This window comes from Chrysochloris asiatica, unplaced genomic scaffold (assembly GCF_000296735.1).
Source record: "Chrysochloris asiatica unplaced genomic scaffold, ChrAsi1.0 scaffold00064, whole genome shotgun sequence".
NCBI classification, from domain to species: domain Eukaryota; kingdom Metazoa; phylum Chordata; class Mammalia; order Afrosoricida; family Chrysochloridae; genus Chrysochloris; species Chrysochloris asiatica.
Genome location: NW_006408582.1, coordinates 10,183,947 through 10,202,505, shown reverse-complemented (window position 1 = coordinate 10,202,505; position 18,559 = coordinate 10,183,947). Strand labels below are relative to the sequence as shown.

The 18,559-nt window shown below is 40.5% G+C and overlaps 1 protein-coding gene across 3 annotated transcripts in view; it reads right to left on the bottom strand.

The window, feature by feature from the left end:
- The window catches only part of EBF2 (early B-cell factor 2), a 244,708-nt gene continuing 226,149 nt past the window's right edge, over window positions 1-18,559 (bottom strand). Inside the window, exons 14-16 of one of the 3 annotated variants that reach the window (XM_006864374.1) lie at window positions 17,589-17,774; window positions 7,549-7,716; window positions 1-539 (exon numbers count right to left, since the gene is read on the bottom strand). In XM_006864374.1, the coding sequence (XP_006864436.1) occupies window positions 508-539; window positions 7,549-7,716; window positions 17,589-17,774 (386 nt within the window). In that variant the 3' untranslated portion in view covers window positions 1-507. The remainder of the gene's footprint in view (window positions 540-7,548; window positions 7,717-17,588; window positions 17,775-18,559) is intronic. The other 2 variants (XM_006864373.1, XM_006864375.1) reach the window with 2 other exon arrangements.

Here is an 18,559-nt window from a genome sequence, read left to right as displayed (position 1 = left end):
ATCATTCAGTTCAGGTTTTGTTTTAAGAAAGTCTGCCATGCTGGTACCCTGTTTTGCTCAATTTTTTTTTTTTCTGCATAAACTAAATTGGTATCTGAAAGGCTTCATAGAAAATAGAAACTTTCAACTTTTTTTTTTCCTACAAAGAAAAACAAATAGTATCCAAAATATTAAGCATGAACTGTTTGCCAATTTTTTTTTTTTCTTAAATATTTTACAAACATAGGAAGGTGGTTTTTGTAATGTTCATAGCAAAGAACGGCATTTCTGCTCTTAGCACACTGACCATGTCCACAATATCTTTTGTCCTTGTCCACAAGAAGGTCAGTTTGTGTAGCCACCATTACCATGGGAGAAAGGTGACATGCAAGCTCCTTGCATACCCAAATCTGTCCATCATGTTCATTTGGGGGCACAGCTCTCCCAAAGAGCTCAGAGTGCTTTCCTCAATATTGGTCCATCAGAATAAGTAGTTTTGTGCTACAAGAAAGCAGTTCTTCCTCTTCTTTACATTGGTGGCACAACAAGGCCGGTCATGGCTGCAAGGAAAGAGTGGCACAGGAAATGAGACTTGAAGACAGCAGTTCACAATTTGAACAGATAACATAGCAAGAGGTGCAGAGGGTAAGACTGACAGCTGATACAATCCGAAGATGGTGCCCTCAGCTGACATTTGAACCACATTTTTCCAGGTTTGGTCCAGCAGACAGCTTATTTAAAGACACTGAAGCCTTATTTAATCACTGAAATCCAAACCAAGCTTCTTGGCAGAGTTTTGCTTGGGAAACCAGGAGCTATGTTTTGTTAAGTGTGATCATAGATGTAAACTAAATTATAATTTATGTATGATATATATATACATATATATACATGTTATTATTAGGCCAAAATACCTTCCAGATTTGATTGTTCCAAATTACTTAGAACAGGAAAGAAAACTTCAGTTGTTGAGTCTGTTCAGTTACTAGGCTGAACCATTTTAAACAAATCAGACTTTGTATCCATCCTAGGTTTCTGTCTATTCTAGCCTAAAATTGATCAGCTATTTGTTTTAACTAACTCCTCTCCATTTAGCGTTCACTTGTTGGTACCGACTCATAGCGACCTTCTGCACTACAGAAGGAAACACTGCCTGGTCACTGCTCATATGTAAAGTTCAGTCACTGTGAATGCTGAGTCCCTGGAACATGAGGTCTAATTTACCTCATCTTTGGGGAGTCATCCCAATCCCCACTCCTCACACTCCTCACCGCCTACTTGGTGCAGTGCCCCAATGCCCACTCATCTACTTAAGATGATGTGGAGGAAGCCTGCTCCACAGGGAGAATGCCACGGCATTCCACATTGCGGAGAGCTAAGCCAATCTGTTCTAGTTTCCCAAATTCAGTTCCAGTGTGATGAGCACTGGGTGGAAGAGAGTGGCAGAGGGAAGGTCAGATAATACTTTTTTTTCCCCCTTTAAGATGGAAAATTTTTAAGGAGTTTCCAGGAATGAGGGAATGATGGCATCCTTCCTGTGGCAATGTGGGATCATATCCAAAGCTTCCCCTGACACCGGAAATAAGGCAGCATCAGCACCCACCAAAAACATCTCTGCCATACAGTCAACCTTATAGGACACAACTGACCTGCTCCTTGTGGTTTCTGAGACTGTAAATCTTTACAGATGCAGACAGCCTCATCTTTCTCCCAAGGAGTGGCTGGTGGATTTGAACTGCCAACCTTTGGTAGCATAGTGGGTTAAGTGTTGGGCTTTTGAGCCAAATGTCGGCAGTTCAAATCCATCAGCATAATGTAGGCAAAATCAAAGCATACTTCTCAGGCCATGACTGCCAGACGCTGAGCTAATAGAAATTTCAATATTTTGCAAACTGTCAGAATATTTTCCTTGAACCAAAAGTTCAAACCATATCTAGAATTGGATTCTTTGAGCTGTATTGTCCATATTTCATCTTGTTATTAAGTGTCATCGAATTGGTTCTGACTCATAGTGACCCTGTATAGGGTTTTGAGGAGCGGCTGGTAGGTTTGAACTGCTGACCTTTTGGTTAGTAGTCCAGTGTCTATCGTACAGCACCACACCAGGACTCCATATCTCATGTTGCTATTGTTGCTTCTTGCTGTCGAGTTGGTTTGGACTCACTGCTGTACAGGGTTTCCAAGGCTTAGCAAATACAGCACAGAAGCATTTTGCTGAGTGCTAGTTACAAGCAAATAACCCCAGTTCTCCCAGCTCCCTCTAGCCCATGCCTTTCTCTCTCATCACTCTGCCTCTTTTCTCCATACCAGATAGCCCTCTCAGGCAGAATTGTCAGCCATCTGTTTCCCTGCCCATAAAGCCTTTTATTGAATGTTTGTGAGATCTGGATTACGGTCTTACACAGCTAGCAAAGCCTTAATTATTTTTGCCTGTATAACTATATATTGAATCGATGTAACTTTTCAATAAAAGTGGTTCAATTCTGGACACTCCCTGATGATTTGGAGTTACAGCAACTCTGGTAATTATCCCAGAGTGTAGGAGGTCTTTTTATTTTATTTTATTTTTTTTATCTTTTTTTCCTGGAGGGAACTGGAAAAGGAATCAGGCACATAGTGTATAATGTTATCTTGACAATTGACACTCATCACTGTACATGCTTGATAAATGAGGTACAGACAGGGTGAGGCAATAAATACTGTGTGTATGCATCTCTGGCAACAGAATTCTGTGTTGCAGTTTTAATTTTAACTTGTCTGTCACATTTAAATCTCCTTGTTGTTGTTGTTGTTATTGTTAGGTACAATCAAGTCTAGGTACTTTCAAGTCAAGGGAGTCCTGGTATGGCACTGTGGGTTACTGCCCTGGACTGCAAAGTCGATTGAACCTCAAGGTCAGAAGTTCAAGCTCACCAGTCTCTCCTCGGAAACCCTATACAGGGTTGTTATGAGTCGGAAACGACTCAACAACACTTAACAACAACAACAACAACACAAGTCAAAGGAACCCTGGTAGCGTAGTGGATTACAAACTGGGCTGCTAACTGCAAGGTCAGTAGTTCGAACCTACCAGTTGCTCTGTAGGAGAACGATGAGGTTTTCTGCTCCAGTAAGGATTTATAGCCTTGGAAACTCCATACAGGGTCGCTATGAGTCAGAACCAACTTGGTGCACACAACCATCACCACATCAAGTCAATTCTGATTTATAGTAATCCCATGTGACAGAATAGAACAGCCCCATAGGGTTTCCTAGGTAATAATCTTATGGAAGCAAATCACCAGGTCTTTCTCCCATAAAGTCCCTGGGTGAGTTCAAACTGCCAGGCTTTTGATTAGCAGCTGAGTGTTTCATTTAAAGGTCTAAGTCCCTTCCTTTTACTACGTCTTCTGAGAGTTATCTAAAGAATTTATCGAATAGGCAGAGTTGCTCAAAGAACAAGATCCACCACACGCTAGAAGAGCTCATATTGTAATTCTTCCTTGCCTCACATTGAGCACTGTATAGACTTTTGCTAGATGGTGACCCTCACTTTTTGCTTGTAAAAACCACAGTCAACAGACAGAAAGCAGAAATCAACTGGAGAAAAAGTAAGCATTTTCATGGGGTGGGGGTGGGACTGCTTAGTTACACTTCAGTTCCTGTTTACCTTTGGCATTTCATGGAAAAGCAATACTCTCCCTTTGGTCCAGGTGGAAAGTAGGTATGAGCCCTGGGTGAAGAGAGGAATCGCATTGTTATTGTCCTGGGAGGGATGGTGAGTTGTGGATAAGTGCACAGGCTTTGGTATCAAAGTCTAGGTTCAAGTCATTGTGACTCTGGGCAAGCTACTTAGCTGAAAATGGGCATAATGGAATGACCTTCTGCCTAGGGTCACATGTGAGATCCAAAGGAGATGATTCACGTAAAGTGCTGTATTCTGTTCAGTGGCTTTACACGTAGTGCTCAGTACCAAGTAGCACATGTTAGACAGCTTTGTTGCGTATGTCCTTTGCAAATGAGTAAGACAATTTGACCAAACAAGAATTCTAGAGAAGAGTTCTCCATCAGTGTGAACACCATAGGATCTCAGCTCACAGTTTCACTCTTTGCTTAGCAGCCCTGCGTCCCTGGATTCATCCAGTGACTTTGGATACTAAACTGTAAAATTGGTTTTATCCCTCTCTACAACTATTGTTGTTTTTAAGTGCTGTCGAGTCAGTTCCGACTCAGAGCAACCCTATACAGGAAACCCTATACAGGGTTTCCAAGGAGTGGCTGGTGAGCTTGAACTGCCAACCTTGTTGCTAGCAGTCCAGTGTTCCTCCTACAGGACTCCTCTCTGGGCACCTATAATGCTGGGCACTGAGCTTCCATTTACCTTATTCCAGTTGCCCCAAACTGGGGCTTAAGAAGAGAAGGCAAAGCTCATGAAAAATATCCTTTGTCAACCCCAACCTCCTCTCTGTCAGGCTATATGTAATATTGTAATGCTTCACATTATTAATCTTTTACCCAACAACTGCTGGATGTAGCTGGCATTTTTCCTATATAATAGAATAAGAATTGAGGCTATGAGCTGAAAATGACTTGCTCAAATTCACATGGCCTGGGAGGACCCAATGTAGAAATGCAGCACACATCTGGTGAGGGCAGGTCTAGTGATCTCCCAGTGGTTAATAGTCTTTGAGTTTTACCTCAGAATTCTCTTTTATTTCTCTACACATCACGCTACATATTCATAGTTATTTGCAACTTTTTTAAGGTTATCAAGCTAAATCAACATGTTCTTTACAAAACTCAAATCATCAGGAAGTGTTGTTCCTATTGTTTGGAGGGAATTGTAAGATCCAAAAGAAGTTTGGAGCTTCAGAATGATTTCATAGAAATGAAGCTAGAACCCAGCATGTGTGCCTGTGTATAATCAACTCAGTTGTCTCTCCTACAGACACAAACAAGACTACAGCTCAGTCACCTCTCTTGGCCAAGTATTCTCATTGGTCATGATCAGAGGTTCACATGGGAACCCAGGAAAAGGTCTTCTGACTATATCTGCTGCTGCTTCCACCACAGAGGAACCTCATCAAGACTATACAAGGTTATCTTGAAGCTTTTTGGGCTGATACAACTCGATGATAGTAACCACACAAGGCCCCAAGAGGCAAGATGGGGTCAGAGTCTATGGAAGTTAGTGAGATACTTTGTCCTGGAATATATGTAGGCCCACAGCAGGCAGGCCAAACAAGTGAGGCTCCTGGGGCAACACAGACCAAGGAGATCTGAGATAATTATCTCTAGTTTCCCAAATCCAGCGTACAAGTGAGAGTAGGTGAAGGGGACATGAAGGTGAAGGTCAAACAGCATTTCTTTTTCTTTTTTTTTTTTTTGAAGTAAAGCTGAAAATATTTGCAAAATTTCTATGAGTGAGGAAAGGCCATATCTTTCCTGTATTTTTCCCATGACTAGGCGGAGGAGGACAGCACCTCTCCTTGGACCTTTTCTTGTGCCTCTCTGCATTTCTTAATGAGACCAGTTTAGCCCCCACTTGATTTATAGTACACGAATAAAACCAGGCATTTTCAAGCAGGAAGGGTGATAACTGCAACCCAGTTCCTTTTTACCTTTGGCATTCCATCAAAAAGGTGGAAAGTAGGTCTGGGCCCTGGGCAAAGAGAGAAACTCCACTACTGTTGTTCTGCGGGGGATGGTGAAGTGTGAGTAAGTGCACAGGCTCTGGAATCAAAGCCTGGGTTTCAGGCATCATGGGGAAACATCATCACTGAAGTATTGTGGGGAAACAGAAGATGCAGCAACTATTCAGCAATAGATTTCCCAGTCTGGAGATGAAGCCAGCATGGAAAAAGTGCTGGGCACATTCCCTAACAATGGGAAGGAAACCATGATCTTAGCTACAAGGCTAAGCCTGTTTCTCTATGGATCAGGCATCTGGATGAAAAGAAAAAAGAAAAGAAAAAGACTCCCATATCAAATATACACATGTTTCCAACTACCCACATGTTGGGTGGCATTTAGGGACCCAGACTGCCCTGTGAGTTAGAAGTCAAAGAATTCCTGTGACTTCGCTCTGGGTACAGGTTTTTCAGTTTTGGTTTTGAACATTTCTCTGTCTAGTCACTGGATTTTGAGGACATGCCAGCCTCTCAAATTACAGGATGGGATAGGAACCACCCAGGGCTCTGTTCAGCCACAACTGACAAAGGAACCTGCTAAGGTTTCCCCAGAGGATTAGAAACCCATACGGTATTATAAAGCTTCTAGGTCGATGACATCCCAGGGGCAGCACAGCTCATCTGAGGTTCCTCATCAAGCTCTGTATATCTCAGGGGCTTTGATCCACAAGGGGTTAAACGGACCTCTGCCCTTTTTGGTTTTATCCATCACTACCTATTGTGAATGTTTTCATGTCAAGATGTGTGGAATAGCCTAAAACTAATCTGGGTCGTCAGTGAGCCATAGATATCAGCAGTTTCCAATTTGCTCTTTGCCATCAGCTGCCTCCCATTCACAACAAGATGATTAGAATCTCATGTACTCATCACGTTTGTGTTACGTCATGTCATATTACATTGTAGGGCATTGCTCAAAAATGAATTTGACGGGTGATATTAATTTTTGTTCTTAAAAACAGTATGTCTTTTTCCTTTCTTTCCCACCACTCCTCTTTGATCAGACACCTGCTATCAATTTCACCAGCATGTAACCAGAATTCTCAGAATTTGCTGGTTACTCCTGATGGACTTGGCCTTTTTGTACCATGGAAAGGTGTATGCATGACAGATGGCAAGCAGATTAGGGAAGCGATAATCACCACATGCCATCAGACGTGCCGATCCAGACACCTCTGGACAAAAGTGGAATGGCCTTGTGGAAAGCAGAGTGCAGGGTGCCCCAGAACTCCTGATGTAGGCATGTGGATCTACCAGTTAATTCAATGACCTTTGCGGAGTTTGCTGGCCTTATAACCCTCCCCCATCTTTCCATTAGCTGAAGTGTGAGCCCTTTTTTGTTGCATTAGCTCTTAGTGTCCCATGATGTAAACACCAATGTATCTCTTTGTAGGAAAATGGCTAAAACCAGTTTGCAGCAGAGTTAATTCTGACTTATGGCCACCCCATGTGTGTCAGAGTAGAACTGTACACCAGAAGGTTTTCAATGGTTGATTTTTTGGAAGTAGATGGCCAGGATTTTCTTCTGAAGTATCTCTGCAGAGACTGAAACCACCAGCCTTTCATTAGTAGCTGAGTGTGTTAACCATTTGCGCCACCCAGGGATGCCAAGTAGATGGGTTGTTGTTGTTGTTGTTGTTATGTGCCGTGGAGTTGGTTCTGACTCATAGCGACCCTGTAAAGGGTTTCTAAGGCTGTAAATCTTTAGGGGAGCAGAAAGCCTCATCTTTCTCCGATGGAACAGCTGGTAGTTTTGAACAGCTGCCCCTGAGGTTAGCAGCCCAATTCATAACCACTACGCTACCAGATGGGTAGAGATATAAAATAGTGGGAATTTTACCCTTACTTTGCTGGTCCTATAGCTCACATATCTGGTCACTCCCAAGATGGTACCTTTGCCTACCTCTGAATCCATTTCCATTGCCACTGGAACAGGCTGGTGAAGGGGAGCCTTGGGGCCTGATGACAGGAGCAAAGGCACTCTTCTGTTTGACAGCAGGAAAAACTGAAGAGGAAAATGGGAGGATGGAGGACGTGCTGGAAGATCCAACGGTAGGACTTGATGACATGACTGGAAAGAAAATGCACAAATGTGTCTTTTAGAAAAGGGGTCATGGAAATTAAGTTCTTCCAATACCTACACTTGGCACATACCGATTGTTGTTAAGTGCCATCGGGCTGGATCCACCTTACATTGATCCTATATAGAGTTTTTGAGGAGAGGCTGGTGGGTTTGAACCACTGACCTTGTAGTTCAGCCCACCTTGCAGTCCAATGCATTATCCTGCAGTACTACATCAGGACTCCATTGATAAATTACTCATATCAGGTATTGTACCAGATTCCAGGGATCAAATAATTGAGTGAGGCACAGTTCCTGCTCTGTCTAGTGGAGGAAATTAGGCAAATCAAAGGAAAAGGTGGTAATTATTCTATTAGAAAAATGTATACAATGCTAAGGAGACAGAAGACAGAGTCTTCTTCTACCTAGCAGAGTCAGGAGTTACACAGGAGGTCATATGGTGGACTCCTGGTGTAGCTCTGTAGGATCAGCACTAGACAGAGAACTACAAGGTCAGCAGTTCAAGCTCACTAGTCGCTCCTTGGAAACCCTATACAGGGTGGCCATGAGTAGAAACTTGACACACTTAACAACAACAATGTGGTGGTCTTAATTTACGAGGAGAAGGTTGACAAGAGGAGGAGACTGAGATCAAGGCATCTGGAACTCATCAGATTTACCCAAGAATGGAAGACTCTTTTTCACCCAAAAAGAAGGTCTGTCTGGGAACTGTGTGCTTCCTTGGGAAACCCCCAGGACTCCTGAGCTTTGATCTATGGGGTTAACATGTTCTCAGAGATTGTCATCTCCATGGGCTACTTTCTCATTAAATGTAAAAATGTATTAACATTTTGTAGATTCCCTCCTTCTTCCTGTACTTTCAGACTTCCTGGGAAATAAAAGCTACAAGTTAGATTCCTCCGACATAATGTTTAGGAGGGTGCAAAACACCAATATTAAAATATTAACATTAAAATTACTTAAAGAAACTAAGCGCTGTACTTTCCAAGAAAAATAAAGGCAATAAAATGCTCTGCCTCTTAACATCAGATACTCCACTAAGTTGTATAGCATACACGAAGAGAGTTCTATCTTCTCTCTTCAGCTTATTTAAGAGAAGGGCAAACTAGTACGTATGACAGTAAGATTCTTAGGGGGTATACAGTCACATGTGTTAGAGATGTATATTATAACGTAATTCTCAGAATTCTGAACTGTTCTAGTCACATGACTTGGCAAAAGTATTGCTAGAGCCTAATGGCAAAGTCTGAGACCTCTGGGTGACACAAACAGTATTTTTTTCTAATAATAGATCCTATTGCTCTGGTAGCATAGTGGTTACGAATCGGGCTGCAAACCTTAAGGTCAGCGGTTCGAAACTACCAGCCGCTCCTCAGGAGAAAGATGAGGCTTTCTACTCCTGTAAAGATTTACACCCTCAGAAACCCTGTAAAGGGTCCCTGTGGGTCAGAACTGACTCGACGGTACTTAACAACAACAACAACAACATTCCTAATGCAATGAGCTCACAATCAATCAACCAATTCCTAATGCAGGGCTTGCTAAAGTAAATTTGGCTGCTTCGTTGTTGAAGAGGAATCACCCCAAACTTTAGTGGTAGTGATGTACCCTCGAGTCGATTCCGACTCAGTGATCCTGTATAGTGTTTCTGAGGTTGTAAATCTTTACAGGAGCAGAAAGACTCATGGTTCTCCTGTGGAATGGCTAGTAGTTTCGAACTGCTGACCATGATAATAGCAGCGCAACTCATAACCACTACGGTACCAGAGTTCCTTCCAAGCTTTAGTAACATATAAAAATTGTTGCAGGGTGAATAACCAAAGCATTATATAACACATGGAGTCCTGGTGTGGCGCTGTGGGCTAATGCCCTGGATGGCAAAGTCGGTTTGAACTATAAGGTCAGTGGCTCAAGCTCATCAGTCATTCCTAGGAAACCCTACACAGGGTTGCTATGGGTTGGAACCAATGCGATGACGGCACTTAATAACAACATAGAACACATAGGTAGCATAGTGGTTACGAGTTGGGCTGCTAATCTCACGGTTGGCAGCTCGAAACTACCAGTGGTTCTTAGGGCTTTCTGATCCCATAAGGATTTACAGACTCGGAAATCTTATGCAGGCTCTGGTAGCGTAGTGGTTACGAATCGGGCTGCGAACCTAAAGGTCAGCGGTTCGAAACTACCAGCTGCTCTGCGGGAGAAAGATGAGGCTTTCTACTCCCGTAAGGATTTACACCCTCGGAAACCCTGTACAGGGTCGCTATGGGTCGGAACCGACTCGACGGCACGTAACAACAACAACATGGGTCAGAACCAACTCCACAGCATATAGCTACCACCACAAGGATGGAAAGGACCCATTTTTTAAAAAAATTATAAAAATTTTGTAATACATTAAATTATTTCCTTAAATAATTATGAGTTTAATGTAACTATAATAAAAGCTCTAAATAGGCTTTAAAAATTTGTTTGTTTCAACAAAATAATTCCTATGTTTATATGAAAATAAACAACAAAAACATTGCAAGAGTGAGACAATTTTGTTAAATGTTTTCTTAAAGTATAACAGAAGGCATTTGTCTTAGCAGATAGTAAAATTTATTTAAATCTACACCAGGGAATTTAAGGTTGTACTAGCGTACTAGCACAGAAATAGGTAGACTGATCCATGTGACAAAATAGAGTCCAGATTCAGACCTGGGGATATATAAGAATTAATGCATAATAAAGGTGACATTTCAAATTAGTAAGGAAATAAATGCATGGGAACAATAAACTAATCACTCAGAGACGAAAACAAATTTTGGTTTATTGTTCCTCATGCTAAACAGCAAAATAAATCTAAGATGATTGAAGAGTTAATTGTACTAACAAATTATTAAAAAGTGCTAGTAGAAAATATATAATTGATGTATCTCTAAATCTGATGCCAAAACCTGAACAGAACTAAAAAACGTGGTTTTCAACATAGCAAAAAGCTACAGCACACACAAAGAGGCAAATAATAAATTAGGGGAAATATTTGCAATGCCTCTTTAGATAAAACATTATTTTCCTTAGTAGTGAATACATTCTTACAAATTAATTGTAAAAAATAAAACTATCAGTTGAAAAATGGGCAAAGAACATGAAAAGGAAAGTCATAAAAGGAATGATGAAAATTGCCAAGAGACCTTCAGAGAAAACATTCAAACTTATTAGAAATAAAAATCTAATTAAAACAGTAACGGGATGTTATTTTCCAATTACCAAATTGATAAAGATTAAGGAAAAATGATCAGGGCAGGGAAGCAGACACTTTCCCTTTTCTGAAGGTTCTGAAGGGAGAATTCTTGTCTCTGGAGGAATTTAAGCAATACATATCAAAGTATTTTAAAATGTGCATATTCTTTGACCTAGTAATTTAATTTCTAGAAATGAATCCCGAGAAGATAATCATGAATGCAAAAAAGATCAAAGGATATTTTTATACTGTTTAATAACAATAAAAAATTGAGAAGTAACCTAAATGATAAATGGTGGTGGTGGTTGGGTGGTTGGGTGCTGTCGAATCCACCCTGTATAGGGTTTCTGAGGCTGTAAATCCTTACAGGAGCAGAAAGCCTCATCTTTCTTCTGTGGAATGATTGGTAGATTTGAACTGTGGACTTTGCAGTTCGCAGCCCAATTCATAACCCACTACACAACCAGGGCTCCTTAAATGATAAACAGTAGTATAAACTATATAAAGTTCTTAAAAAATTTGTTTTTTAAAAAAAGCTTTCATGGCAAATTGAGTGATAGTTTACATGGGAGAATATCAGTTTTGTACTCAACCTATCATATTTTATTTCATTGCTATGATTACAGTCCCCTCCATGCATCATCATTCAATAGTATTTGCTTCTATTCCTTCTGGTTTTCTTTTTGTGTGTGTGTGATGTACACAAAACCACTCAGGAATGTATAATCATTTAAACAACCAAAGGGCACATTCTGCACTAAAGTTCTTGCAATGGAATGTGGGGCAAACATTAAAGTTAATGTTGAAGATTCTTTAATGACATTGAATGATATGCCTTCTCAAATAAAAAAAGCAGATTACATAACAACATATATATCCAGAGTTCACTTTCATTAAGCACACATACAGAGCCAAAGCCTAAGAGGATAAAATATTGTGATGTATTTTTTTGTGATGAGAAATTGGGTAATCTAAATCAGTCTTTTTCATTTGTCCATATTTTCAATATTCTATATAATGGACATTTTAAGGCAGAAGAAAGCAATAAATGATTTAATTTAAAAATGGAAAATCTCTGTTTCTTTGGTGAGAAATGATGCAATATTTGTGATTGTTAGCTACTGTCGGGGAGTTGAGTTGTCCTAGAATGAAACACTACCCACTCCTGCCTCATCCCCACGATCAGTGGCAGATTGGACCATTGTGATCCATAGAATTTTTGTTGACTGGTTTTCAGAAGTGAATCAGTCTTTCTAGTCCGTGTTAGTCTAGAAACTCCACTGAAATCTGTTCATCATCATGGTGGTGGTTGGTGGTTACGTGCCGTGGAGTCGGTTCCAACTCATAGCGACCCTAACACGGGGTTTCTGAGGCTGTAAATATTTACAGGAGCAGAAAGTCTCATCTTTCTCCCGTGACTGGTAGTTTCAAACTGCTGACCTTGATGTTAGCAGTCCGACTCATAACTACTACTTTGCAGTCCAGTGCATTAACACAGTGCCACACCAGGACTCCTAGCAACATAGCTACATTACATCATAGCAATATGAAAATCTCTACTGACAGCACGGTGGACCCATGAAAAGTGAGGATTCTATCACTGAACCATCCTTGCCCCTTATACAATCCATAGCAACAACAAAATAGTCTTCCTGAATGATTTATTGTTCTTCTTTGAGTTAAGGCACAACTGTTTGCGAAAAAAGTTGTCTATTAAGCCCTCTGTTACAAAAATAAACTATCAAAAACCCCTCCATTTCCTAGGAGAAGACAGTTGATTATAGTTAAGTTTTAAATGCAAAATCACACCTAATATCTGTTCTTCATGTCTTAAGACATACGTCTGCATCACTGAAGGATTTTTTAGACCCTAGCTACGTGTCTATGACTTTGGTAAATTGCCACTTTTCCTCTACTCTCTCTTTCATTGATCTTATGGCCAAGTCTCATTAGTTGTGCATCAGAGTAGACATCGCAATTTTCAAAATGTATCTACCCATGACTGGAAGGCTATCCTTTAAATGCTAACAATGATTCTCTCTGCGTAGAAACAGTGCATCACTTTTTTTTTAACATATACATGCTTTTCAAATAGTCTATAATAAGAATGCTACTATTGCAATACATTTTTTTTTTCCTAAAGAAAAGATAATAGAAGCATATAAAAATATCAAAAGAAGTTATTTCTTATGGTAGGAGCATTATTCCTTTTAAAAATATTTTCTCATATGTTCCAAATTTTCCATAATAATTGTTTAATACTGGGCAATAGGAAATGTCTTAACATTTATTTTTTTATGAAAACATAAAAATATGGAGGAATCCCAGGAAATCAGCTGCGTATATGAAGTAGGATTTCCTGAGGATTCCTGCATGTGTGTATATATGCATTTTTCCCAAACTTTAGACTTGCTTAGTGGCTATTCTGATTTGGGAGACGTGTCCCTATGGTGTTACAAGGTTGTTGGGTAGATCATCTCTGAGGGTACAAGAGTGTACCATTTGGGGACAGTTGATCATACGTATTCCCAACTGAGACGTTCTCTGGACATCGAGCTCTCTGTGGAAGAAGGCCAAAGCAAAGGCAAGCATGTCAGGCCAGATATCTATGTGAACATGGGGAGTTCAGGAAAAAACCACTTTTCTTCTTAGGAGAACTGATTGTCTTACACAGTCCCAGCTGGAACTCACTGGGCACATAGCCTCCTTTGCACTGAGCCATTGCATTTGTTGACGCTAAGGGGTCTGTCAGCATTTCATTATAACCCCCTATTGTCAGGGGGTTAGAATTCTGCCATAAAAACTTGCACTGAGCTAGAACTTGGCACACACTGCTACCGCCAGGAAGTGAAGTTTGTATGTAAAATTGAAAAACCATCTGCTTGGACATTTTTGAAGTAGTGTGACAGCAAGAGTAGTAAAGACGCAGGTTTCAGATACTTTGCATTGGTTTTAACACAAGTCAAATCTGACTGGAAGGCTTGGCTTTATTGCGTTTTAATGTCTCTGGCAAGTGATTACTCGATAGCTGGGTCCAGCCACATCAGACTAGTTTAAATAATAACATGAAAAATCATAGAATTGTGTTTTCAGACACATGCAATTGAACTGACGAAAGGCACTTGCCCCAGGGCTTTATTTATTTATTCCCAGAGAAGTTAAGACTTAGCTGGTTAGAAATACAGGTCAGATACTATTGTAATGAACTCCATTGGGTATTCAGTATTTTCGAAGTGGTGGAATTTTATTATAATGAATGCACTGTTTGGAATCCTGGTCCCAGCCTACCACTCCTTCAGACCCTCCCTCAGAAAATAAAAGGTGCAAAGGATCATGCCAGCTCCTAGGAAATAGGAGAAGGTTCTCTGTACAGTGTTTCCCATCTCCATTGGGCGGGGTCTCTTTCTCATTTCCTTTTATGCATATGCAGTCTTGTTTTAATGAGTGATTTGAAGATTTGGGGTGTTATTATTTTTCTTTTGGCAGTGGAATTGGGTAAACGTAGTGGAAAGGGAGTGAAAGGAAATTGCCACTTGCTGGAATGCACCCAAAAGGAGCCCTGGTAGTATTGTAGATTCTGAGTTGGGCTGCTAACTGCAAAGCCAGCAGTTTGAATCTATCAGCTGCTCCACAGGAGAAAGATGAGGCTTTCTGTTCCCATTAAGATTTACAGCCTCAGAAACCCTATACAGGATGACTATGAGTAGAAACTGACTCAGTGGCACACAACCACCACCGCCAGAGTACATTCAAAGAAAGGAAGAGTCTGTCCCTGCCAAGGAATCATCTGGTAAAAAAGATGAACAACCACTGGGCATTGTCATTCATCTACTCACATTCCTTTTCCCTCTTTGTCTCCACACACTACAGACCTTTATTAGTAGGCTGACCATTTTTAATCCACAAAAACAATAATTCCATGTAGTAGTCAAAAAGTATTGATACAAAGACATAGAAATCCATATCAACAACAATATTAAAATGTGAAGTTACTGTTTCTTGACATAGCCTCCACCTAGGGCAATATGCATCTGAAGGTAGTGTTTCCTTCTCTCTAAGCCTTCCCTGAAAAATTCGGCACTCTTCCTTCAAGTTTTGGCAGCCTTGTGGGACTCAAATCATCTTCCTTTTAAATGTTCTTTGAGTTAGGAGAACAAAAAGAAATCTGAAAGAGCAAAATCAGGGTGGTAGGATGGATGGGGTACGGTTTCCCAACAAAATTCTTATAGCTACCCTTGAAGAATGTGTAGATAGATTGCCATGTGGGAAAAGAATCATTGGCACAATCTTCTTGGCCTTTTTCTCAGCTTTCAATGATCTTAAAACGTCTTCATAATAACCCTCAGTGATCCTTCTGTGTTCTTTAAGGAAATCTATCAAGATTGGCTGGCTGTGTGCCATGGAGTCGGTTCCGACTCATAGCGACCCTGAAGAGGGTTTCTGAGGCTATAAATCTTTACAGGAGCAGAACGCCTCATCTGTCTCCCGTGGAACAGCTGGTAGTTTCAAACTGCTGACCTTGCAGTTGGCAGCCTGAATCGTAACCACTACGATTATCCCTTTGGAATTTCAAAATACAGTTGCCATATCCTTATAAGTTGACCCTCTCTGCCATGAATTTAATTGGCTTGGCCCAACAGATCCCTTGGGGCTTTTTTTTTTTTTTTAAAAAGACTCCTGGGTGTGTTGCCATGAGTCAAAACTGACTTGAGGACATTCGAAAACAACAGTCAGACTAAGTCAAATGTATTACTGAGAGAACTTGTCTGATCATACACTGATCACAGAGGATATGTTTAAACATGTTTTGTTTAGCATAAACTTGAGCGTGTATGAACTGGAACCCTAGTTACAGCTTTGTAACTTCCATTTCTTTTACTTACTCTCATATTACACACATAAATGTTTTTGTACATAAAAATGGTCAAATAGAAACAATATATTATAAATACATTCTTCTTGTTCTGTGCCTTCGAGTTGGTTCCGACTCATAGTGACACTGTATAGAGTTTCCAAGAGTGCTTATCCTACAGGGCAATACCTGGGTTTGCATAAGTATGTTACATACTTCTAATGTTATGGTATAATAAAAATACATGGTATTCTGAATCTGATGCCATATATATATATATATATTTGCTATTATTTGGCTATGAATCTTTGGAGAAGTTATTCAATGATGCTTTTTATCTTAGAATGGAAAAGTATTATAAATATTATTATATCTATGTCACAAGTTTGTGTAGATATAACTGGAATATATATGAATGCATTTTTCAAGTTGCAAAATGAAATGCAATCTTTAACTACTCTTACTTCCATCAGCACTATGGTGTGACATTATTATAAGGTGAAAATAAGTAAGTAAAAAAAACTAACAGACCAACAAGATTAATTAATCCAAGCCATCTGACAAGATACAACACAGAACTCATACCTTTGCGGTAATAAGATTTTAGTTGCATTAGAAAAGCTAATCTCTGTTGCCCTCTGCCACTTGGTATAGAGTGTTGAGTGTATGGATTGAACAGAAAACCTCAAAATAACTCATGGCTGTGGGTCCCCTGGGAGACCCAAGGTGATGAGACGTAGCCTCCAGATCCAGCCAGGCTGCTTCTGGAGCTGTGGTGGACGTGCCTGTGTCTGTCCTCAACTTGCTCTTGTTTCTGGCAGGAGGGAACCTCTCTGGGTGAAAGAGAGCATGCTGCTGAGCCTTGCAACCCAACACAGTATTTCAAGACCATTCTACTCAATCACTGCAAACTCTCCTTGTCAAATTCTCCCTTGACCTGAAGTATTCCCTAGGTAGGTTTGAAAAACACACATATTCTCTCAGGCTCTTGGGACCATTATGTAAGTTCCCCCCTTTAGCCCCCAAATGAGTTTTCACAACTTCCCAGAGTATCTAAATTGCTGCTAGACCATAGGTTAAGATTAAGAGGTTGTGTCTCAATCTATTGCATTATTACAAGCAATCAACTCCCAACTCTCTGGAGGTACCTAGGGAAGGGTGGAGCCATGTAATAAAGTAAGAAAGGAGCCTGGTGTGAGGCACAAAATAACCTGAAGTCATAAATTCTGCATCTACATTATTGACCTGCTTTTTCTAACTGTGTGATCTTGGGCAAGTCAATAAATTCCTGTGTACATCAACCTCCCCACCTATAAAATAGAGAGAACAATAGTAACTTCAAAAACTTCTTTTAAATATTAAATAAAATACTGCATTAAAAAGTACCTAATAAAAAGTGTTTTGTTCTGTTGTGCATTGGATAACTATGAGTCAAGAGCCGACTCGACGGTACCTTACAACCACAAACAGTGTACATAATGTTAACTGAATTGGAAGCTTAGTCACTTGCTCCCATCCTCACAAGTAACATATATTCTTTCTTTGTAAAAGGCAGTAGTTTCATTTCTTTTCTTGCCCCTCAGTAAAGCCTTGAGAAGCAAATGAGACAAAGCCTAACTCAGGGAAAGAAACAAGAGTCAGAGTAAAGATATCATAAAGGAGTTGGGCTCCTCACACATGAGATACTAAGATCTGGGAAGAAAGCTTTTCCCAAGAAGGTTGAATAATAACACCCAGAAGCACAAAGCTCTAGAAAGCCATTCAGGTGGAAAGGACACTTACTTCCATAAGGGGAGCCTGTGGGGGAGCCGTTGAGAAATCCTGGTGATCCTGGAACACCCAGGTTGGCCATGGGGACATTGCTGTAGCCGTTCATACTGTTACTGGAGGTACTGTAATTAGACTGCTGAGGTGTGGAGCTGGAAGAGTATCCCCGTGGAGAGATGCTGCTTGTGTTGCGGATGTATCCTTGACAACAAAGGAAAGCTCATGTAAACCAACCTATACTCATGTCGTTGTTGTTATGAAGTGCTGTCGAGTCAGTTCCTACTCATAGCAACCCTGTACAGGGTTTCCAAGAAGCAGCTGGTGAGTTTGAACCACCAATCTTGTGGTTCAAGCCGACCTTGAGCTCAGTTCATTATCCCACAATGCCAATATGGCTAGCATGGGTTCCCATCAGCCACAGAACACCACTGAGCCATTTATGGACAGTGGTGGAAGACACGCAGTTTGTTTTTAGCTTTTTATACCTTTTGTACCTGGTAGTACAGTGGTTAAGTGTTGGACTGCGAACCAAAATATTGGTCGTTCGAAGCCACCAGCTGCTCTGGGGGAGAAAGCTGTGGCAGTCTGCTTCCATAAAGAGCACAGCCTTGGAAATGTTCTGATGAGGCAGCTTCACTGTGTCTTATAGTTTCACTTTAAATCCCAATCAACTTGATGGCAAGCTATGCTTCCTTTTCTCATGCCCACGTTACATAAGGTTGTATCCCTTATATTTTCTCTCTTGTATTTCTTCCATATTCAGCATCTTCAACTCACATCAGGAAGTGAGTGTCTAATGGCAGTGTGAGTGACAGTTCCCAAATTATATATTGCACAGCTCTAGAGTCCTACAGATATCAATTTGCATCACTGAGAAAAGCATTCTGGGGTCAAATAAAGCTTGGTACATGTTGTACATTTTAGTAACTTCTTGAAGATTCAGCTATAACCCAGCTTTATTCCGCTGACCTAGAGTTTTCCCAAAT